Source organism: Myotis nattereri (genome assembly GCF_964212035.1).
Source record: "Myotis nattereri genome assembly, chromosome: 14".
NCBI classification, from domain to species: Eukaryota; Metazoa; Chordata; class Mammalia; order Chiroptera; family Vespertilionidae; genus Myotis; species Myotis nattereri.
This window is the reverse complement of record NC_138089.1, coordinates 55,607,963-55,633,854: the sequence shown is the minus strand read 5'-3', so window position 1 is coordinate 55,633,854 and position 25,892 is coordinate 55,607,963. Positions and strand designations below refer to the sequence as shown.

At 39.5% G+C, this 25,892-nt stretch overlaps 1 protein-coding gene across 2 annotated transcripts in view; it reads right to left on the bottom strand.

The window, feature by feature from the left end:
* CTNNB1 (catenin beta 1) overlaps window positions 1–25,664 on the bottom strand; it is a 38,252-nt gene extending 12,588 nt beyond the window's left edge. The window contains exons 1-3 of one of the 2 annotated variants that reach the window (XM_081105851.1): window positions 25,458–25,664; window positions 814–874; window positions 145–375 (exon numbers count right to left, since the gene is read on the bottom strand). In XM_081105851.1, the coding sequence (XP_080961977.1) occupies window positions 145–375; window positions 814–826 (244 nt within the window). In that variant the 5' untranslated portion in view covers window positions 827–874; window positions 25,458–25,664. The remainder of the gene's footprint in view (window positions 1–144; window positions 376–813; window positions 875–25,457) is intronic. The other variant, XM_081105852.1, reaches the window with a different exon arrangement.
* Window positions 25,665–25,892: the final 228 nt, after the last annotated feature.

The window sequence follows — 25,892 nt, the reverse complement described above, 5'->3', positions numbered from 1 at the left end:
TAATACTCTTACCTGCTACCTGTTCTTGAGTGAAGGACTGAGAAAATCCCTGTTCTTATTTAAGTTAGTATTACACCTTAGCTTGTAGAGTAACTAATTCTCAAAGCTGCACGGTCACTCCCAGTAAGGCAGTAATACTCTTACCTGCTACCTGTTCTTGAGTGAAGGACTGAGAAAATCCCTGTTCCCACTCGTACAGGACTTGTTGGGTGGTATCCACATCTTCTTCCTCGGGATTGCCTTTACCACTCAGAGAAGGGGCTGTGGTAGTGGCACCAGAATGGATTCCAGAGTCCAGGTAAGACTGCTGCTGCCAGTGACTAACAGCCGCTTTTCTGTCTGGCTCCATGGCCATGTCCAACTCCATCAGATCAGCTATAAAAACCGAACAGTATCAGCATTACTACCACAGGAATGTTAATTTTAGTTTTAAAAAAAATCTGTGATATGATCCATTGAAATATTTTTAGAAATAAAGTTAAATTTGAAAGACAGCCAAGAATAAAAAAATGATAGCCAGGATTCACTTGGTGACGAAATATCTACACTCAGAGGGGACCACCTAACAGTTACTCACTGAATCAGTGGAAGAGTGGTACTGCATCCAGGCTCCAGAGCAGTCATCCAGACTAGATTCCTGCTGGTGGCTTGTTTGCTAGTTCACTAAGCCATTAGGAGTGAGCAGAAAATGAAGCAAAGGGTAGCCTGATAAGTAAGCAGGGAGAGAGGAAAGCAAGGGGGATCTGAGCCAGACTGGGCTAATGGCAATGAAGTAGAGCCCCAATTCAGTAACTAAAGGCTCATTATACAAACCTTGGGTAGCCATTGTCCACGCACAATTTTCAAAAATGTTGTATGGTGTACTTCAGATGCCCTAAAAGAGATAAGCGGAAGTCATTAGGATTTAAAATTAATTTGATTTTAATAATTATAAGTCACTAGGATCATCTTTTGCCAGATGACACAGTGAAACAAAGACCTTACGGTCTCCTCAGACACCTCAACCACAGCTCCATCACTGCTGAACCTATCAGTGAAAACTCTTTAACAAGCACTTCCTTTTATAGAAATACGAACTACAGATATTCAGATGTCAGAAAGCATAATTATTGAAGATCACGAAGAAAGCATAAGAGCTCTAATAATGAAAGCCAAGGGTAGGAGGCGACTGTTCAAAATCAACTCCTCCTTAGGTTCCAAAAGGCCTCTCCCATTTTAACTCTCACTGAAAAATTCATAGACCCTCTTTGGACAGGAGTCCAATGGGATTCTTAAAAAAACATCAAATTTTCATTTGAAGGATCAATTGTTTTCTGTTATAATATGATGCAATCTAAAATACCTTCAAGAAAGTAATTTTGGTGACTGAATCAGAGCAGTGGATTTTTTACTAAGAAGTTACTTTTCAAGTGAAAAGTTTGCAACTCAAACCAAAAGCATGATTTTTAGTAAAGTTTTTCTAAGTTTAAATTTGTAGCAATGATTATAAATACAAGTACTACTGACTGTAATGCTATTTGATCAATATAAAAATGTAATCATTTATATATGTATAACAATCTTAGCATCTGATTTACGTCTGTATTTCAGCTTTATTGCATAATATTTAGGAAAACAATGAATCACACAGGAAACTATTTGCAGATAAGAACAATGTAAGGGCTCATAGCCAGATAATCCCAATAAAACTTCCTTTATTACAAAGTCTGTCCCTAAACAAGTTCATCTTCACTATATATTAATTATTGGAGTTACCAACATGTAAAGATGTGGACTAAGATATTTAAGTGTGAACTGGTTTGTATCAATGTATAAAGGAGTTTAATATGTTTAAGGACATTTAAAACTGCCCTCTCAAGTCCTATTTTCTTTGGTAAAGGAGCATGTATTGATTATCCCTAAAATTGCTCTTCCAGAACTAGATTTTTACCACCACAGAGATCACTTGACACTTAAAGTTGACAAGAATTGTGGACACAATTGTTTCAATGTCCACAGAAGAAACAACTGACAATTTATATACAAGGCAAAATGAAGGACAGAAAAGAGTAAAGTTCAGTGATTCCAGTCAATAAGAATCTTGTATTATAAAATACGGTTGATCCTTGAACAATGAGGGGGTTGAAGCACTGACCACCTGCAGAGTTGAAAATCTGAATATAACTTAAGTCGGCATCTATAGGTAGATTCCTATTTGTCATCTGATCTTGGACAATGCAGGTTTGAACTGTGCAGGTCAACTGAAAAGTCAGTGTGTTAAGTGTGTATGTGGTTCAAGATCATGTTGTCCTCGGGTCAACTGTAACTTACTCAGCAGGATTATGTGTTGAATGCTGTAGGTCATTAGGGCTGGAGTGCGACACAGAAACCAGCATTTGAAATTAACACTCTAGGATGCAGCAAATGATCCTCGGACTACACTTTGAGATATACTATGCTGGAAAGAACCCAGGTTCTCTGTCCACTGATGCTGTATTTCACTGGTATCTTTGTGACTGGCTATTTAATCATTTTTCCAGCTCTCAGGAAAATGGGTCCCTCCTGCAGCTCCCAGTATATTTCTGGGAAAGGGGATTTAAAACATGTTCTATACTGAGCTGCTCCTTAGCCAATGCCACAGGGCTCAGAAACCAACTAGTCACATGTATAGGCTGTGCAGCTATTTAAGAAGCCCTCTGGTATATCTGGCTTCAAGGAAAAAATATTGATAGTACTGTTTCCTTGCTAGTGTTGCAAAGGCAGCATATTTTAGCCATATTTATGTGGGCTGATCTAGTAACCTGACCATGATTTACAATGATTTTATGGAAAAAAGCAAGTTCTTGTTCAAAACTTACAATATCCATTTGTATGGTAGGGTCTTCTCAATACTATTATTTTTATAGCATTTCAAAATTTATGCAAAATACATGAAAATTACTTTTGCTCTTCACTGCAAGTTTAGGAAGTGAGGGAGGGTGTCAATCAGAGGGGAAGTACACAGTAGGCGTGAAAATGAAGCTCTACCGAAGCAACAGTATATACTACGTCATTCCCTACACTGCCCCACAGATAAATTCAAATTTACAAAAAACCTGAGAATTATCTACTAAGGAAATTAAATATACTGTCCAGAGAGAACCAAGGCAGAATCTTGCCCCAACAGAAAGCCTTCCTCATGGTGCCCCCTCCAGAGCTTTAGCCAAGCTACCTTCCCCTACACCCTGCCAATCATTAAGGGCCTAACAAGCTCCTACTTAAGCAAGGCTTGCCAAACACTTAGGAAAACCTTCAACAAAGAAAAGCTTTTCTTTTTTTTTGACAACTGAAAAATAGAGAAAAAACCAGAATGCTTCAATTTACTACTCTCACAAAGTTTGAAGAGAATAAATTCAAAATTCAAAAAGTTAAATAGATAACTGAAGCTGAACAAACAAACTCCTAGAGTATAAAGGAGAAAGAGACACAAAATATGAAAAAGAAATAAGGAGATTGATCCAGGGAATCAAAGCTTCATCTAATAGGTATTCCAGAAAGAATTATGAAACAAAATGAGAAATGTCTATTAAGTACCAATCACGATAAAGGGGGGAAATGCTTAAAAATTATGACTTATTAAATGTTCCCTGATGTAAGTGACCACTAACTACAGACCACTGAAGAATACTTTGTGTTCTGCCAGCTTTGTCACCACCCAGTGGTGCTTAGAAAAAGGAAGAGGGTGCCAGGATGGCCAACTTATCCAGTCTAAGGAGGTAATGGACACAGGCATTCTTCCTTTTATTTTTAATTCTTGCTACTTAAACATGTGCTTTCAATTATATATTTTTGTAAAGAAAACCTCAAAACTCAGCTTGCTATTTCTAATTTAAACTCTATAAAGGTTTAAAAATATATATCATTTATATGTAACAATTTCTATCTACATAGTAAGTTCATCCTGAACCATACCTTACTCAAAGTACTACCATGAGTAATTTTTCGTTCAGCTTTTCTAATAGGAACACTTAAGCAAGCCAGGTTTTTCTTTTGTTATTATGGAAATTTTCAAATATGCAGAAGAGTAGCTACAACTGTCTAATGAACACCCACATCACCTATACTTAACTATTAATATCATGCCATATTTGTGCCTTCCTAGAGAATGACTTTAAAGTAAATTACATACAGTAGTACCTCATGCAGCTATAAAAGTTAAGGACATTTTCTTCCATTCCACATTATTATACAAGATTAGCATGATTAACTGATCCTCAATTTCACGATGAGGGCTGGAGCTTCTACTTCACCATCGGCTTTAAGTGGGCTTCTGTCAAAGTCCACATGATAATTCTTGAAATGATACAGATTTCAAACTAAAGTTACTTCTGCAGTTCCCATCATGACAAAATTACCTGAATTAACTAAGATTTCAAGAAGTTTGAGGATTACTCACTGGGAGTAACTTTGCTATATAAAAACAAAGCAGCTCTATTATAAAAAGCAGTTTTATACTGGCAGTTCATGCCAAAAATTCACTTTTCCAATAATCTGCACTGGAAGACCCAAAACCAATTGTTTATTCTGCTTTAAAGTAAGAATATGCAACTCTAGCTCAGGAGCATAAAATTTTTGATATATCCTCAGGGATTAAATAAAGTTCTTAATTTTTAAGTCATAACTCACTCTAGTTTCCTTTCTGCTTTTACTTTTCTCCTCAGCTCTATATGTGTTCTGAGAGGAGTCTTCCTAGATTGGCCAATAAAAAATACATCTATATATATAAAAGCCTAAGTGACCAGAACGACCATTCACTATGACACGCACTGCAGCCAGCCAACTGGCCAGATCGGGGGCGGGGGCGGCGGCCAACCTCCCGCAGTCCCCCTCCTCCCCCCGCCCGCCTGCCCAGCCTCGATTGCCCATTCGGGGTGGGCCAGCCAGACCTCACCCATGCACGAATTTGTGCACCGGGCTTCTAGTATCTAATCATACTTTTGTTCCTCCAAAACACCTAACATTAATGCCTTTGGCATTATCTTTCACTATGTAGGTGCAAAATGACTATTAGAATCATGAACTGTCTATAGCTAGAAAGGATTAGAATGCTCCCCAAATGATCTTTCTTCATTTTATTCTCTTCTCTATCTTATCCATAAAGTAATATATATTTTTAGTATTAAATGTTCCTTTGCCATTACCATAATGATATGCAGTCAATGACATTTTGATATATTTGGTATTTAAACTTACTGTTAGGCATCCTTTTAATATAAAAATCAAGTCCATGTGTTGTAGACCCTTATAAAATCCTTATCTGTAGTAAAGCATATGATGTGTCCATCTTGAATATTTAGTTTGTCCTTCCCCATTTCGTTTGCTATTCAAACAATGCTGAACAATACAAATAATTCTCTTAATTTCTCTCACCCAGGGATTGCTTCAACTACTGGATTAAAGAGTAAGAACTTTTAAGGCCTTTGATACATAGCTCCAAAATACTGATGGAGCATAAACTGATACAATTTTCACAGAAGGCATTATTGTACCCATGGCCAGGTTACCAAGGGCTTATCAGCATCAACTGTTATTTCAGACACTTTTTAATAGCTCTGTCCAGCCATCTAATGTATATGTCACCACCCTACTGCAAGTTTTTCTGAATTCTGAGAAAATGGAATGCTTAAAAATTTTTTGCTACACATATGTAGCTTTTTGGCTTCCCCTATTTTTGATGGAATCTTCTTTTATATTTTATGGAGTATATGTATATGTTATACTCAAGAATTGTTTTTTAAAATACTTATTTGTATTGATTTTTTACAGAGAGGAAGGAAGAGGGGTAAGGTAGATAATTAGAAATATCAATCAGCTGCCTCGTACACACCCCCTACTGGGGATCGAGCCCACAACCAAGGTATATGCCCTTAACTGGAATTGAACCTGGACCCTCAGTCCGCAGGCCGATGCTCTATCCACTGAGTTAAACCAGTTAGGGCATACTCAAGAATTCTCTTCAATGATCACTAATATAACACATTCAGGCCAACTGTGTATGTCTGAGAATATGATTTTACTCTTTAAAATAATTAGATTATGGTAATATCCTTTACATTTATGATATACTGTTAGTCTCACCAATAAATTTATGATCAGTGACACAATCCTAAAATAGTCCCGATCCTCCAGAAAAAAACACACAAACTTTCACTTTATACAAAAAGCAGACAGATTTTCTCCAGCGTATAATTTTAAAACACATGCTACTACAAGGTACATACCGAATAGCTTTCCTCTATACAGGAACATTTTTATAATTTCCAAATATAATTGTATGCCATTTAGGTTAAAAAAACAAAACAATTCATATGTAATGAAAGTACAAATACATACTAACTTCCTAATAATTGGGGGCAAAGGGAATAGGCTGAAAAGGGTATTAGAGATGGCTTCAACTTTTCAGTTTTTGCTTTTTTGGAAAAAAACATGAAACAAATACAGCAAAATTACATCTGTTAATATGGGTGGTGAGTACACAGGTGTTTGTGACATTATTATCTATACTTTGCATAGCAAAAATAACAATGAAAATAAGAAAATAGCTGTATATGAACATTTCAGATAAAAATAATTTAAACTCCAAATATGATTTTAAAATAACCTTTGTACTTCAATCTTTTAAAACAAAATGGAGTTACAAAAAAAAAAAAAGAGACATGAGTACTTTATGTGCATTTTCTCAAATCATCTAAACCTTACAAACTTGAGTCTCAAATATGAGGATAAAATATTTTGATTTCCCTAAAAAGGGAATAGTCATAGAAGGCTTAACAGGCTACAAATATATTTTATCAAGCAATATAGCTATGTGGAAGGATTTGTTGCTATCACATCTTGGAATTGAGAATCCTGTTTCTCAAAATGAGTTCACAAAATGATGCTTGGCTAAATACTTTCAAGCTGAGAACACTTTTTGTTAACATTTTAAAGACACTATTATACCTCATTTTATGTGGATTTTACAGTGTGATAAAGGCTGCACAGAAAAGTTCTTAATTATATTTTTAATAAAAACAACAGTTAAATTATATGTAAACTACTTTCCTAAATACAAACAGGATAGTCAGAAAAATATAATTACAAAAAGATTTCATTCAAAATAGCAATAATAAAAAGGTCTTTTTGAGTAGAAAATTTTGTCCTATATAAAGATGTCAGTTTTCTCTTAGTTTATAAATTCAATGTACTCCCAACAATACTCTCAGATTTCTTAGGTGTAATGATTTTGAAATACATTTGGAATGGAGGTATGACAGTAAAGAAAAAGCCTCAAACACATATAAGATGGAACCAATTCTGTATCAAATACTGACACAATATAAATCAATAGCATCGGCAATTAAAGAATAGCAGTATTGGGGTAGGAACAGATAAAAAACTATAGTAATCAGAAAACACCCAGATATAATGTCGCAATTTAATAAATGCAAAAGGTGATATTTCAATAAGTGAAAGTTGGATTACTTTTTCATCCTACTTTATATTAAAATTAAACCTATTACTAGTCAAATATTTACATATAAAAAATAAATGAGATAAAATATGATATATACAAGGGTGGTATACACATAAATAAAACCATGGTCAAAAGCCCAATATAAGCATGACTTGAAACTCTGAAACCAAAAAAGAAAAGGCAGGTGTGTGTGTGTGTGTGTGTGTGTGTGTAAAAATTTTAAGTCCTGGGGGGTCACAAATCCAGTAAAATTTTTTTAAATGCCACACTGGACATAAGACACATAAAATAAGATTAAAGGCTAATATTCATATGTATACACAGATCTGAGGACAAATATAAAAAAAACAATATACACATAAGAGTTTAAACTCATGTAGTTTTTGCTTATCAGACTGATAAAGATGGAAAAGATTAATGATGCCCATAGCTGATAAGGATATATGAAACTGGCAGAAACTTTTTGGAGGGTGGGCTGGCACTATCCATTGAATGTAGGTGTAAATACCCTTTGGCTTTAAAAAAAAATCCATTTTTATAATAGAAATGTATTCTGCAGAAATATTTACAGAATCATGCAAAGACGTCTGCAAAGTAAAGCATTTACAGAGAAAAGGCTGGAAATTACCACAGTACTTATCAACAGGGGAATGAATAAGAAATAATTTATCCATTAAGTGGAATATATATTCATCCACTGAAAAAATATTTAAGCATCTTTTGTTACTGGCATTGCAATAACCCGTGAATGAGAGAAAGAATCAAGGTCATACATCTAGTAAAGTCTGCATTCTACTGTTGGAGAGTTAGGCAATAAAAACAAGACAATTTAAAGAGTGAGAACTACTGTGAAGAAAATAAACAAGGTGAGAATAAAGTGACTGGTGGAGGAGGAGGGCTAGTCTAGGTAGACTGGGTAATGAGGGAGGGAGGGAGGGACATTTGAGCAGAGAAGGAGGAACTAGCCAGGTAAAGACCGGGCAGAACATTCCATGCAGAGAACAAGTACAAAGGAAGGAATGAGCTGTTTCAGAAAGGTACTAAGAGGTTACCAGTGCAGTAAGTTAAGGAACCATGAAGAGAGGTGGGAACCACATCAATAAAGATGTAAAATAAAATCTAAAGTGTGCTGGAAAGCCACTGGAGTAACATGACCTGTGATTTGGGCTTTTTCAAGTTTACTCAAGCATCTGTAAGGGGGAAAAAGGACCGTGAGGAACAAAAGCAAAACAGGGAGACCAGTTAGGAGGCTACTGTAAATCATCCAGGTGAGGGGGCATAGTGGATCACTATTGTAGTCATTAGAAAGAATGAAAAAGGGCACACTGAAAAAATATTCAACATATATGTGTTAAAGGATTTGCGTACTTTAAAAGTTTTTTGCATATATTTGCAGAACCTAATGGAAAGAATATTAGATATTAGAAATACTTGTCTAAGAAAATATTTTATATCATTTAGTCCCATTATGTTAGCCAAACTCTGAGAGACAGCATTAAGAAAATGTTCCTACGCATAAAATGGACTTTCTGCAAAACTACTCAGCCAATGATTAGTACCTCAAGGCAAAAACAAATTGCTAAAAGAAAAAAGGACCTATTCTTTAAAAAATAACCAATGTTTTCTAAAAATAAGGAAATAAAACTTATTGCAATTTTTTTTATATTTAGGCAAATGCCACTGCATTTAATTATATCAATGAACTAGAGGCCTGATGCACGAAGTTCATGCAAAGGGCTCGGCCCTCGCAGCCCTGTCTTAGTCAGCAAAGTTGTTCCGCTGTTTGGTCAATTTGCATATTATGCTTTGATAGATTCCCTACTTTTTAGTTATTTACATAAATTTTCATTCAGTTCTTAGTCTATTAAAGTGGCAGTATTCTAAGAATCAACTGCATTACAAAGTAATGCCAGCCTTCTCATCAAATTACTTATATTGTTTTAAATAGTATCTTTTACAGCATAATTTCAGGACGTTGCCTTGTAATATCAGGTAACCATCTATTTCACCCTTGACATATCTAACAAGGTGGCACAATTAAATGCCTAGCAACTTCAGTTCTAAGCCTAATGTTGTCTTACTGAATCTTCCCCTGCTGATAATTTCCCAAATTATCAGATGAAAAAACTGACTAGCAGCAGTTAATGTAAGAGTATATAATACACGAGTATGGCTAATAAACTGCACAGCTGAAATTCAAACCCAGGTCTATGTAGTTCAGTCATGTGCCCTTTTAATCAAATCATGCCCCCAAAAGTTATAGGCAAATAGTATTTAACAGTCAATATTGCAGATAAATCCAAGAGAAGGGTTAGCAATTTTTAGATAAAAGTATCATATGTACTACTAAAGAACTACTTTCTCTGAACAGTGACCACAGCAAAAACACACACAAAAATAAACATATATGTATATTGCTAGGATCTGAATGACCACCAACTCCATACTTTTACTTTGTGCCTAGTTATAGTACTACTGCTGACAAGAAACGTAGAATTTTCAAACATGAGTATATTATGCCAAGAAAATGTTAAGATTTTATTTCAAGAAAGTTTCTAGCTGTTAATCTCTACGTTTAGGATATAGGCATAATTAATGGCAGGGACTCAAATGACTCCCAGCAGTAATGCATTGCTTTATATCCCATAACAATGACATTCCTCTTCTCCACTTGTTACCAAGAACGCTGACATTTAAAAAAAAAAAAAATTTAAGCTCAATGAATGAACTCTGGGATGACTGGGACTATACCTTTAGTTCCTCATTGTTTCCAAAGTACTGAGCACATATAAAGCTTTTAAATATTTGAGGGACTGAATGTACCAGTAAGAAAAATGTTCAAAAAGTAGAGCAAATAAAATGTAATATGAGTTAGAGAGCCAACAATTACATACAACCTAAGATACTTCGTAAGTGCCTTTAGGAACAATGAAAGACTCGTGGAGGAAGAAAGTATCTCATCTAGAAGAGAGGTCAGCGCAAACCTTCTGTATAGAGCCAGAGGGTAAATATTTTAGGCTTTGTAGAGCATAAGCTCTGTTGCAACTACTCAACTCTGCTATTGTAGTACAAAGCAGCCACAATTATGCACACCAATAAAATTTTATTCATTGAAATTGCAAATATAATTCCTTGAAATTTCATGTGTCATGAGATATTATCCTTCCTTTGATATTTTATCAGCCATTAAAAAAAACCCCATAAAAACCATTCTTAGTTCGCAGACCATACAAAAACAGTTGATGGCCAATAGTTGGCCAACCCCCTCATCTATTTAACACATACTTTTATTGAAAACAAACTAAAGGCAAGTTAATTTATATTTTAATTAAGTACATTAAACCTAAATGTGACCAACAGTAAGCAAAAGGGTTTTTAAGTGGGTTGATATATTACCAAGAGAGGTCAAACACCTTTTTTCTACAGTATTTTTAAAAACTGGTTTGTGTAAAAGATAAATGAGAACAAATGGCATACGAAAGCCACATCAAGATCATGTATTTGCAGAAAAATACCAGGCCATTAAAATCAGGAAAGTACTAAACCAGAATATGGCCTCAATACAGTATTTAATCCCTCCTTATCAGCAGGGGCTAAGTTCCAAGACCCCCAGTAGATGCCTGAAACCACAGAGTTACTAAACTTCAACTCTGCCAGAAATGTGGCAGCAGCTTCTTCATCAGCAGGCGGTCTTTCCAGTAATTTTTATATTTCTCAGTCCAAACCTATTCATCACTTGGTGTCATTTGTTTCAGGGGATCCCTTGCTGAATTTTTCGTATAGGCTCAATGCTTTCTGGCCCAAGGAGTAGCCATCAATCGGAACACATTTTCCATGTCTTCCACCTGCAAATTTAATGCCTTTTCCACCTTAGCTAGGCACTTGTCACTCACAGTGGCTGCAACTTTTTCAGTTTGAGATGCAGCAAAACCAACACGAATTTCTTGTTCCTTCACTTCACACATATAAGATTTGTTCTTACCATATATATTTGCAACCTCAGAATACAATTTTTTTCTTTCCTAATTAAGCTGAGAACTTTCACGTTTTTACACTTAAAGGAAACGCTTTATTGCTTCTGTCATGTACAAATTACAAATATCATTAATCTTGAGCTTTAGGGCCATGACGACCATCCAAATGACCTTCCAGACGAAGCAGGGTCTGAGAAGGCCTACTCTTGCACGAATTTCGTGCATCGGGCTTCTAGCTATTAAGTAAAATTAGGGTGACTTGAGCACAAGCACTCCATACTGTGACAATCAATCTGATAACTGAGATGGCCACTAAGTTACTAATAAGCGGATAGAGTATACAGAGTGGATATGCTGGACAAAGGGTGACTCATGACTCAGACAGGATGGAGCAGGACAATGCAAGGTTACATCACTACTTCAGAAGGGTGCATAATTTAAAACTCACAAATTTCTTACTTCTGGAATTTCCCCGTTTAATATTTTTGGACCATGTAACCAAGACCACAGAAAGCAAAACTGCATGTAAGAAGGACTACTCTTTACTGTAAAGATTTCTAAGCTTGCTTGAAGAACCCTTTAAACTGGCAACCAGATCCTTCCAATAAATCTAATGTAACTTTTAAAAATAGCCATGACTAGGCTCCATCCCCATGGTAATTATACCAGTAAAGCTGGGATAGGACCCCTGGCATTGTATTTTATTTTGTTTGTTTGATAATCCTCACCCTACGATATTTTTCCATTGATTTTTAGAGAGTGGAAGGGAGAGAGAAAGAAACATTGATGTGAGAGAGACATCGACTGGTCACCTCCCGCACGTGCCCCAACCAGGGTCGGGGAATCCAGCATGCAAATGAGATACATGCTTAATACCGGAATCAAACCTGGGGACCCTTCAGTCCAAGGGCTGACACTCTATCCACTTAGCCAAACTGGCGAGGGCTGGCATTGTTTCTTTTTTTAAGCGTCATACATGTTGCTGACATGGCTACCCCGGCAAAGCCGTAGACAAATTATATGATCCACTCTCTATATAACAATAGTAACCCAAGTTTAAACAAAACAAAAAACAACCAAAAACCTGGTACCACAGAGTAACCCGAGCACCAGCTCCTTTAGAAGCAGCTGTTCATTAAGACAGCACAGAGCCTTACTTAATCTTCAACAACCTCTGTCCCCATGGGCTAGGCCAGTGATGGCAAACCTATGACACGCGTGTCAGAGGTGACACGTGAACTCATTTTGTTGGTTGATTTTTCTTTGTTAAATGGCATTTAAATATATAAAATAAATATCAAAAATATAAATCTTTTACTGTGGTTGCAAATATCAAAACATTTCTATATGTGACACGGCACCAGAGTTGTTAGGGTTTTTCAAAATGCTGACACGCCGAGCTCAAAAGGTTCGCCATCACTGGGCTAGGCATATCAAGTTTATGTTACCCTCACAAAGAGACAGACATTTTACTGTCTTTGACAGCCTTACCATAGTAACAGACCTCACAATTATGAGGCTTCCTTATTTTTAGGAAGAGTAATAGAGTATTTCAGAAAGTAGACCTAGCTGGCTAGGAAGCTTTTATTTTCAAATGTGCCTGCTTTCATTATCTCAATACAAAGAACTTCAAGAGGCAACTCTAAATCTCTCTTCTACTGTGATTCCAAAAACACACCAATAAATGAGTCATAACCTGGCGCTATATATGCATGAACCTTGTGGTGATATTGTTTTCTCAATTTATCAAATTCTGATATTAATCAAAAGAGATTTTTCTGTTCCACAAAAAGCTTTCCCACAATTCCTTTATTTACTCCATAGTTCCAGGACACAGCAATTCCAATAGCATAAATGCAATGTATATACAGATTTCATTAATTTATTCAACAAATGTTTATGCAACTGCCACATGCCAGGAGGAGGTATAATAGATTCTGGGTATACAGTGGTGATTAAAACAGAGATGGTACTTGTGTTCTTGATAAGGAGACAGACAACTGAATAAACAATTACAAAAAAGCGGTAAGTGCATAAGTAACAAGTGGAAGAAGGGAATGGAATGACATAAGAACAAGTGAAAGGTCTTAACTTTGAGCCCCCACAGGTTTCTTGAGGTTGGTAACCTTCAAACTGAGACCTGAAGAAGGATGCAAAAGAGACAGTATGTAATGAGCAGGAATATTTCAGAAACAAGAAATAGCATGTGCAAAAAGCCCAGCGTCATGAAAGACCTGATCATCTTTTAACAACTAAACCTTGAGACAAAGGGATTCAACGATAGTGGGAAGGGTGAGTGCAACGAGGTAAGGCTGAAAACAGGCAGGTCACACAGGCTCTTTAGCCTTTGGCAAGAAATGCATTTATTTATTCTCAGTGCCACTGAAAGTCCAGGAAAGGCTCTAAACAGGTGAATCACAAGATCCCATTTGAGTTTTTAAATAGCTGTGTTTTTTTTTTTTGCTATAATGGAAAAAACTGAAAGGGGACAAAAACAGAAAGCAGAGAGACCATCCATAGGATATCCTTTTCAAGCTGTAAAGGGTACAGAGAAAAAAATGGGCATTAGATAGAGGGAAACAAAGACTACCCAGTTCTAGAATATTTTCCTGTTCAACAACCTTTATTGAGCACCTATCACTTCTAGACACTGTTTTGGGTACCAGGAATACAAAATCGGGAGAAGTCTCTGAGAGGAGGGTAGGAAAAACAAGTAAACAAACATTACTACTTGCAACTATGACTAAGTGCCACAAACCAAATACGAGAGTAATCTGATAGAGTAAAATGGGTGAACAGGAGGACCTCAGTGTGGAAGTCATAGAATATATTTGTTGCTATTGGGAATGATCCACAATGAGGTGATAAGACTTAAAAGTCATTTACTCAACACATTTACTTTACCAACTACTATGTGCCATGATTCTCAGTATTAGGAATAAAACAGTGAAGGAAACAGACAAAAAATCCCTGTCTTTTTTGAGTTTACATTCTGGTTCTACTTATCTTGGAACACTGCATTTCATCCACAGTGACAGAGGAGAAGGTTAAGAACACAGTCACAGATAGGGAAGCGTGCAGGAATTCTTCCTATTCAATATGTTTAGTGAAATAGAAAGCAGTGGTGTAAGATGAGAGTGAGAATGATGGAGGAGGTGTTGGAAGGTTTGAGAAGAGAGAAAAAAGTATAGCCATAAAGAAGGGTAAACTAATATAGCCCAGGTACCTCTGGGCATGAAGCCAGGGAGAGACAGGTTGTTGAGAGTGTGTATAATAAAGTGATTATAACTCAAGGTGAAATTTCAGCTGGGTTGAAGTGAGAGATACTGAAAAGATTAGAAGGGTGGATAGACAGACAGACTATAGGTTCCAGCGGGGTTGATGGACTGCTGGAATTGAAGTATTTACTGGAAAAACAAAAGAGTGGGGCACCTGAAATGGGATTGGAGAGGGGAGGAATTATTGGTAAAAGTCAAAGTATTTTAGGATATGACAATGGGAATGTGTGGTTGAATCAGAGTGAAGAGTAAGACCAGTGGTGGAAAGAAATCAAGGAAAAGAGGCCACAATATTGGAAGCATCTTCTGTATCACTGTTACTCAAAGTGCCAGACCATAACAACCTAATGAGCTTGCACCATATTATAAATTGATACACTGACTGCCTCCTTCATCAAAACACTCTTGCAACAGAGGGAGGGGGAGGGGGAGGGGGAGGGAAGAAGGGAAGGGGAGGGAGAGGGAGAGGAGAGAAGGGAGGGAGAGGGAGAGGGAGAGGAGAGAAGGGAGGGAGAGGGAGAGGGAGAGGAGAGAAGGGAGGGAGAGGGAGAGGGAGAGGAGAGAAGGGAGGGAGAGGGAGAGAAGGGAGGGAGAGGAGGGGAGGGAGGGAGGGAAAAGGAAGAATCAGGTGAACTAATGAACTAAACAATGAACTTAGTGACACTGATATTTTAAATTCTGGCACAGATCCCTTATAGCAATTCACACTGGTAACAAACAGTTCACAGGCCAGATGACATTTTGAGTAGTGGTACTCTGCATGGACCCTGAAATCACCAAAAACCAAGAATTATGACAGAAATAAAGGTGATAATGAAGCTAGGAGCTAGTAAGTATTCAAGGAAGGAAGGGAATATCCAGGGGAGCGGGTGATATAATCTGAAGGTGTAAGAGTCAGAGCTTGAATATCTGGAAAAGAATGGTCAAGAAGTGACAATGAGGAACAAAGAAGACACTTTACCTCTTGATGCTGCAAAAAAAGGTATGCATGAAGAGAACACATTTACCACTTGAGAACTGCAAGGGAAGTAGATTGAAAATAAAAGGGATTTGCTGACAACTATGAGTTCTAGAAAAAACACACAAATGGATTTCAGGAGATGATAAAAGGTGGGAGATGGAGACCAAAATAGCAAATGGAGAATAGAATCTAGAGGTGAGGAGAATACAGAAGAGCAAGGTACAACTAAAGGAACAAAGTCCCTAAAACACATACATCAGGACTGGCCTCTGACCAGAATATACTTCCTCCATTTATAAAGATGGACTTTCAGTGCAGATTGAGAATAAGAAAGTAAAGGAGTTACTGCCTAGCGCAGGGCTGGGCAAACTACGGCCCGCGGGCCGGATCCGGCCCTTTTGAAATGAATAAAACTAAAAAAAAAAAAAAGGACTGCACCCTTTTATGTAATGATGTTTACTTTGAATTTATATTAGTTCACACAAACACTCCATCCATGCTTTTGTTCCGGCCCTCCGGTCCAGTTTAAGAACACATTGTGGCCCTCGAGTCAAAAAGTTTGCCCACCCCTGGCCTAGCGTCTGATTGGGGAAAGGGAACTAGCTTGAGGAGCAGAGAGAAAGTCTTTCTTAGACCTTTCTAGAGAAATCTAATATGATCTGAAGTGCATTACACCAGTAGGAGAAACTGGAGGCCCTTTACTATATAGTCAGGGCATTTTTTCAAGCATTATTAGTAAGTATTCTTACCAAAAAAATCCAACTTTACTAGTTCCCAGCTCCAACTTATCAGCAATACTATTTTAACTATCATTATGCTATGTCATGAGTGACCCATGGGCTTTTGGTATTTCGGACTTCTAACCCTTTGAACTTCTAAGAGCCTGTTATTTCTATTTCTGTGGGAAAAGAATGGCTGACACAGGATCCAGGAAAAATAACAGCAGAATTAAGGCAAGAAATAGTGACCAACAGAGGACAACTGGCAGATAAAAATCTTTGGACTTAAAAAGACGAAATGGCCCAGCTGGTTTGGTTCAGCGATAGAGCGTTGGCCTGTGGACTGAAGAGTCCCAGGTTCCATTCCCTGGGTTGTGGGCACGATCTCCAGGAGGGGGTGTGCGGGAGGCAGCCAATCAATGATTCTCTCTCATCATTGATGTTTCTATCTCTCTCTTCCTCTCTGAAATCAATAAAAATATATTAAAAAACACACATGAAATGAACCTTCAAATTAAGCCAAATGCCAGAAAACTAAATTCACGTATCTACCTGTAGAGTGTTATGTCCACATACTATGTTTCCTACATAACATTGTCTGCTTTTGTATCTGAATGAACTACTAGATATAATTTTTGACATCGCTACATTCTTGCAGTAACTCAGAAAAGAATTCAGGTTTCCATGTTAGCACTTTCTACACAGGGGAGTGGAATTCTACTTAGAAACCTCTATAGTTAGTTGGATTAAAAAATATTTTCAAGAAACCCTTGTTCCTCCCTTATACATGTGGCATTCATTGAGTATACGCAAAACTTCAAAGACAGACTCACTCCCTACAACCTTACCCCCAAACCACTTAATTATAGTTAAATTGGAAGGGGAGGCAGTTTATAACCACACCCCTCTAAGCAGTAAATTACTACAATTATTTAAGATCATCTTCAAATTAAATTCCCAAGAAATTTTTGCAGTAAATCTAACTTCTCACATTTTTATATGAATAACATACAATTCCGTGTGTATACATTGTACATGTCACAATTATTTCAGCTACCATAAAACCCTGTTAAAAGAAGTTTCTTTAACCCTTCAGCTTTTGCATATCTTTGCCTTCCTCGCCAGATCAACTACCAGCATTTAAGATAAGATTAATTATAGATGAGACTTGTCTACCATGAGGGCTGATAGATATGAAAGAACTTAAAGAGGTTAAAAATATCATCTTTCCCACTCCAAATTTTTTAAACTACAGTAAACCCTTGATTTTTCGGACCTCGTTTAACAGACCTCAGATCTAATGAACCAAATTTCAGGTTGGTATGTTATATGTAAAAATTAACACCCTGTTAATTTTAAAATGTTTTTAAACAAGATTTGCTTATAACTAAATTGGCAGGTTTTTATTAATTCACTGTTATTTTTAACAAATTTTAGCAAATAGGCCATATGTTGGAAAAAACACTATAGTAATTTTGCCTACATAAACAAATATTATGTATCTACAACTACAGTCTACATATTTAAATCCCAGTCACCGCTCATAAATAATGTTCTCTGATTAGCTAGCACGGGGTCACAATGCATTAAGAGCAGTAACTGGCTCTATTGTCTCAGGGAGTGGCTTTCTGCAGCAGCTGTTAACACCTGCTGGCCCATGTCCCGTGTGCTAAGCCACGCCCCAGCCATGTGCATTGTTTTATTGAGGTTTTACTGTACTTGCTTTAACACACCTGTCACAAATCAGTTAAAAGGAAAATATCAGTCCAGCAACATGTAAATTACGAAATTACAACTAAAACCATGAGAATATTAGTGAAGATTTATAAATTATAGATACGGTTTGTCTACATGAGAACTGATAAATTGGAAATAAAGAGGGGAGCAAAGGGGATGAGCTATGAAGCAGTTTCACCCCAGCATCATCCATCTGTACACACTTTTCAAACTGTTATGGGGGACAGGGAGGAGGACTTTTCAACAAGTTCAAAAGAAACCAGAGGCAGGAAATTTCTGTAATATTACAAGAAACTTTTCAGTACCTCCGTCAAGTTACACGAGAATTGTGTGACAGACAGGGTGAGCGCCTCTGGGATAAATGTTTTGTGGAGAGTCCACTGATTGGTTTTGCTTGCATTCTACACCATCCTAAATAATAAAGAGCTAATATGCTAATTAGACAGAACAGCAGAATGACCATCCAGACAGATGACCTTCCAGACGACCTTCAGGATGAAGCTGGGGCTGACAGGGCCGGCCAAGGCAGGCAGGGCTGTGAGGGCTGAGCCCCTTGCACAAATTTTGTGCATCGGGCCTCTAGTATCATATAAAAACTGCAGCCTGTAACACTAGTTCCAGATGATGCTTCTTAAAACCAGTGTTGGCCTACAGTTTGCATTTCCAGTCCACTTAAACACCCAACTCTTCTAACTCTGGAAATGAAAAACTTTGCTCTAGCAGCTAAAGACTTAACCAAAATCTATTTAATTGACTGCATAAATTTATTCTGACCAAATAGCAATATGTCATTAATTTAAGTAAAATTTATATTCAATTAGTTTTTCATTATCTAAACTTGGTTTTTAAATTTTGGGTCTAGTCTGATAATAGTTTGTCTTAGAAATACAGACTTTGGCTGAAAACCAGAATATGATTTAAAGATGTCAATAAAATTTCAGGCTGACATGATGGTATATACACAGCAAATATTTGTTTAGCATTTTAAGCGTCTTCACAGATTAAGTTTGAGACCACTTTTTAAAAAAAGACTCTAAAAACGATCCTTAAGATGATCAAGTAATGAGCAAATTGTTATTCCTTTCTCCTTTTTCATAACCCAAATCACCTTAATTCCTAAACTTGAAAGTGCAGGTTTTCCAGATTTCACAAACAAGTTAATATGAACCTACTTTTAAGTTCCCAATCTATAATTGATTGATACAAGGCATTTTCCAAATGCCTAAACATGAATTATTAAAAATGTTATTTCCTAAGTTATATAAATCCACAGAATCATATTATCCTGTCGTTTATTAGAAACATTATTAAAAAATGAACTCCAAATGTTACAAACTGGCAGTATCTTCCTGCCAATAGTGTATTTAATTTATGCTGAATAACATCCTAAAACATGAATTTCATTCACCAACATGTGCAAATCAAGCAATGCACATTAATCTGGATTTCCTGCTTCTCTTAGGGAAAAAACCAGATGATGTAGCAACATGAACTGTATTTCCATCTATATTTCCACACAATGGCTGGGAGCTGCCAAAGATTGGCTGCTTAGATGGAACATGTGCTCTCCAATTTGTTGTAATCAACAGAGTCCTAGTTACCCCGTCCTGCCTGGCCCAGGAGACACTGAGTAGCCATTCCACTGTAATATAAGGTCAATCCTATAGTTTGTGAATCTTACTTTAGTCACTTATAAATGTCAAATTGTTGTATGCTTTATTAATGAAGTCAACTTCAAAATAAATAAAATACATGCCTTATAAGTAAGCTTTATGTACATAATTTTTAAAGAACTTTCAAATCCATTTTCCTATCTCATAAAATCTTGGAAAACTAAAACAGAAGCTATTCGACTCAGAGACAATAAATGCTGCATCATCTTGGACATTACTCAAATATGATCCTTTATGAAGGACCACAATCCACTCTGAGATAACCACTTACATAACACAATTGAGACACTCTTGCCTTCTTGTTAAAAAATATATATGATACGTTTCTTAGTCAAAGATCATTATCAATGTTCCCACAAAATTATATTCAATTCCAAGAGCAAAATGGAGCAGTAAGACTTCATTTTCCTTCCCTACTCCCTCAACTTTTAAATTTCATTTGAACTGCCCATATAACAAAGAAAAATAAATCTAAACTGAGAATTTTTCATAAAATGACCATTTGACTTCCAAAGGCTTAATTTAGAATAGGTTTAATGCTTATTACTAATCAGAACCCAATTAGAGATAACTATTTTCAAAAAAATGTTACCAACAGAACTAGCAAGAGCTTTAACACAGAACCATAGAGAGAGGTTTTTATTGAAAACTTGAAAGGGCAGGCTGGTGGCTCAGTGGGTTGGGCACTGTCCCATGCACAAGGAGGTTGCCCATTCTATTCCTGGTCAAGGGCACAAGCCTAGGTTTCAGGTTCCATCCCCAGTAGGGGGTATGCAGAAACAGCCTATCAATGTTGTGCTCTCACACTGATGTTTCTCTCTCTCTCTCTCTCCCTCCCTCTTCCTCTCTCTAAAAATGAATAAACTATTATTTAAAACAAAACAATTGGTGCACCATAGCCCACAATTACATACAAAAGAGACCATATAGTCAGGGGTGCGCAACCTTTTTGTGAGTGCGTGCCAAAACCAGCAAAATCTCTGACTCAAAATTCTTCTGCATGCCAACCCTAATTTTTTGAGAACATGTTACACCTACTTGAGATCTCTTAAGGTGTACGTATGTAAAGAACCTTGAAGAAATAATAAAATTCATTCGAGCAACAAAAACACAGTATATAATGAAAAATACATTTTTTTAATGTATACATGTACACTGATAGTCCGACAGAAAACTTTATGACTCCGTTTGATATTATCAGTGGGACTTTTGCTGCTGCATCACTGATGACAGAGATTTTACATCAGGTTTCTATTTTGTGACCTTCAGAGATATGCACGAGCTACTACTTTCATCCGTACGCTACTCCTATTACGAGACTTAACAAAATTCATCACTGAGAACAAAGATTCACAATTGTAAATGGAAGATTATGAGAGGGTTTCACGTGCCAGCAAAAGTTATTGGCATGCCATGTTTGGCATGCGTGCCAGGGGTTGCCTACTCCTGCACTAGGGCATTTTCTTCTAGCTGATTCAACTAGCTGTTTCTATCTAGACCAGTGGTTCTCAACCTTCCTAATTCCGCAACCCTTTAATACAGTTCCTCATGTTGTGGTGACCCCCAACCATAAAATTATTTTCGTTGCTACTTCATAACTGTAATTTTGCTACTGTTATGAATCATAACGTAAATATCTGATATGCAGGATGTATTTAGGCGACTCCTGTGAAAGGGTCGTTTGACCCCCCAAAGGGGTAGCGACCCACAGGTTGAGAATCGCTGATCTAGAGTCTAATACAGACATATATTCATCAATAATATAAATGAGCTGGGCACTGACTCATGTTTTACTGTGTAACTCATTTTACACAAATTAGTAGTAATTCACTTCATTAACTTTTTCTGATAATTTGTTTCTATAATTCATTAACATGGTTAAACATTAAGTTTTACTCCCAAATTATTGAGTTTTTTTGTTTGTTATATATTTAGGCTGAACTGCCTATTTAAAGTGACAAATAAAATTTTAATCCCTAATTTTACTTTGACCTTCCTGCTGCAAATATTGGTTTAGATGACATTTTCTCAAGCCAACCTTTTAATGAGCATTGACATGAATAAATTACTATTCTAGAATTCAAAAGGTTCCTTACTGATGCTTTCTCTTCATAACTACTCATAAATATATTCCACACAAACTTACTAGGGGGAAAAAATCACAAGCATTACATTGTATCCACTGGAGGGCACTCAACATGACCAAAGCATGCAATAAAAACATGCCCTAACACTGCTCACTCTGCTGCCATCAGGTTGGAGAGAGACTTTGGGAGTTGGGAAATGTCGCTTAAGAGAACAGATGGCCACAATTTAAAAATTCAAAGAAAGGTAGTTGGATTCTAAAAAAAAGGATTCCTAATGTGATTGATTTTCTCTTTTAAAAGCGGCTTTTTCCTTCAGGAGAAAGCAGATTATAAACATACTTCAAGGATAGCAGGGTTCAGGTCTCAACAGCCGGATCTAAGTTTCAAACTAAGTCAAGTTCAGTCTTGCATGAAACACAAAAGCAGCATTCTTAAGTTAACAGAGGAAATAAAGAACTTTCTCCTGAGTTTACATGATGAAAAACTATATGCGTTAAGTCCTACTAATTTTCAATTAACACAAATCACCTATTTTCCTTTTGTGGAAATTAAGTACATATTTATTTTAGCCCAATATCCTAATTAATCTATCACACTCATAATTAAAACAGTATTATGTAAACAATAGTCTGTTAAAGAATGAGCCCGGATTCTGCAAATTAGGATCCCTTCCATGAGGGTAACAGGAGGCAATAGCTACATGCTCTGGCTAAGCAGCAGCTCCTAGTGTGTGCTTACTACATACTAGTACTTTAATGGTATAAAAATGTTTTTAGTAAAGCTGTTTCAACAAAAATATTGTATTCCCAAGAAAAAGGATACCAATCCCTCCCAGATTAATACAACTAATTTTTTCAAAAACAATTATTCCAAATCAACATGTAGCATGACAAAAGAGTTGCCGATACTTTTATTAGAAGCTCGCCCTGCGCACTCATCCTTTCTGCCCTGGGTGAGCAATCACACATGCTTCCAACCAAGCTCGAAGTACAAGCTTAATAACATTTACCTTCCTAATCATCTACAATTATTGATTATCAGTAATTAGTAAACCACGAAAGAGAAACAAATTCATGTTATGACCGAACAGATGTTTTGTTTCTTCAATAACTAAAGTTTCAATTAGCTGATTATACTTATACGGTCCATTTCTGGGGGGTTATTTTCACAGCTACTTATAAAAGAGAGATTCTAACTTTTGGATTTTCCATGTCCACAGTCTAAACATACTTACACTCCTCTTCCCACCTCTCCCAACAACAAGAGTATCTGCAGATAGTCCTCCTACAAACCACACCTCAAAATACCTTTGAGAAATGTGCTGAGGGAGAGGACCTACCTATGAAAACAGAACTTCGTTTACATGGACAATTTTTATTCCAATGACCACTATTAACAATAGGAAGCTCTATTCACAGTTTAATATTGGAATATATATTTTTCTACATTATAATCTTGGTAAAGGAAGTAGTCAGATAATGAGTTCAAAAGAAAGCTTGTTGAATGCTTCTTGACACATCAACACTGTTGTTTAAAGCTTCATTTTTTAAATTAGCCACCTTATTTTTACAAACTTGGTTTTTCCTGAAAGCTACTTAACATGCTGTTCTGACCTCTGGGAAAATCTCAGGCCTGGGACTCGACAAGGACTTTAAATTACATGCTACACTAAACTTTCTAATGCAGTTTTTTATTCTCCCCTCAAGGACTTCAGACTCAAACAGTCTCAGCATTCCTAAGTTTAATCCTACAGAATGATCTGCAAGTTTTTCAAGTTACTTTTGCAATCACTTCAGGGCCTTGTCCTTGCATGAGGCCTTCAAAACAAAGCCTCGGTCAAAACAATGAATACGGGGTGCAAGTTAATCACATTGTACGAAAGAATATGATCAAATAAACCTCGATGGTACTTTTCCAAGTCCAGATTTTGTGGACTTTAGTGCAAAAGTAAAATCAATGTAGTAGCAGCCTCCAAAGCGTAAGTGTGTCCCTAAGGGAAGCAGATACTGAGCAGCAGCATCGCGCGAGGAACACTTGCAGCCACGCTGCACATTTCCTCGAACGAAGGCTGGGCAACACGCAGACACGGGAAGGTGCCGCGTGCGCGCAAGTGCCAAGAACGAAGCGCTTTCTAAACTCCAGACCAAACACTCCGTAACTGAGCGACCCGACACACGGGCCTCGACTTTCTCCAAGGAGAGCCGTCTCCAAGTTGAAGTCTAGCCTCAGCCCCTGCTACGGGCGACGCCAGGCTCGCGTTTCCCTGCAGCCGCTCCTCGATTTCCTCCCGCCGACCTCTGCATACCAGCGGCCGGGCCCCTCCATTCAGCGCCCGGCGGGGGGAGGGGCGGCCGCGGGCGTCGGGGAGACACAAAGTCGGAGACAATGCTCCCTGCGACGGGGAGCGGAGGACCGAGGGACGGCGACACGCCATCGGACACGCCACGGCCGACGCGGTCAGGTCGAGCGCATTCAGCCGCGGGCGGCGAGGACGGGACCTGGAAAGTCTCCGTCCCACGTCCTCGCCGCCACCAGACAACACGCGGGAAGAAGAAGTTGCGGCGCCGGGATTTCACTTCGCCAACTGCGGCGCGAGGGGGAAGAAAATTCACTCCGCCGCCAAGCAAACGGGCTCTCAACGCCCGGCTGCGCGGCTCCAAGACCCCGCGAGTAAGTCATCTCCACGAACAAATGCTCGGGGCCGCGCGAGGCCGAACCCCGTGGGGCACCGGACGGGGAACAGCACGCCAGTCGCCCCCGCCCGCTTGGCAACGGATCTCATCCCCACCGCAGAGGACCCCCGGCCCCGAGGACCCCCGGTGCAGGGCTCGCCGCTGTCGCCACCTGCACGGCCCGGACCTCGGGGTGCACACCCTCCCGGCGCATCGCCCCGCTGCACTCAGTGTGGCTCCCCCTCGGAGCCCAAGGTTTAAAGTTGCTGCGGCTTCAATAAACTCACACAGGCAGGGCACGAACGAAAAGACGAAATTCTAACACTCCTGACCATTCGTCCCGAAACACCGAATCCGGAGAGAAAAGTCCACCGGCCGGCCCCATCCCCACGGCAGCGGGGACTTCGGGTGGCGTCCCAGGCCCCGCGCCCGCACCCCAACTCCCCGCTGGGAAGGCGGAGCCCCCCGGCCCCACCCCGCCCCCCACCCCGGCCCCGGCGCATCCCGAGGCGCAGGGTCCCTCCCCCAAACTCGGCCGCGGCCGGAGCCCCGGACGGAAACCACCGGCCCCCGCCCCAGCCCCCCGCGCCGGCCAGCCCAGCTCCCGGACGCGCCCTCGCGCGCGCGCGGGCCCCCTCCCCGCCAGCGGCGCCCCCCAGGGCCCCCGAGGAGCCGCGCGACCGGAACCCGGGCCCGGTCGCCGCCCTCCGCCCCCGGGCGCGGCCCCTCCCGGCGCCCCCAGCCCGCTCCCCGCTCCGGGCCTCCGAGCTGCGCCGGGCCCGGCTCCCCAGCCGCCGCCGGGACCGCGCGCCCGCGACGAAGTTTGGCTCCGAAGAGGGAGCGGGAGCAGCCCCGGCGGGTAAGGAAGGGAGCGCCGAGCACCTCAGGGGAACAGGCTCCTCCCGCCGCGGGCGTCCGGCCGTCCTCGGCCTGCGGTGGCGGCTCGGCGGGGACTGGCGCTGCTCCTCGGACGCTCCTCCGTCTCCGCCTCCCCTCGCTCTGCGCTGCCGGAGCCGGTCTAGCGCGACTGCCACGGACCGAGAGGCTTAAAATGGCGCCGCACAAGGACCTCTTATAAGTCGCGCAGGCGCCGCTGTATCCTGCCGCCGCCGGCCGCGCGGAGCGATCCGCCGCGCGAGGACAGGGGCGGGGCGCGGGCGCCGGAAAGTAGTCCCCGCGCCGCCGAGCCGCCGCCGCCGTCCCAGCGCTCCGGGCCCGGGCGGGGCGCCCGCGCACTCCCAGGGCGCGCCTCCGCACGGAGCCCCGCGGCTGCCCGGCCCTGGGACCCCGGGGCAGCTGGTGGGGCCCGGCGGTGGG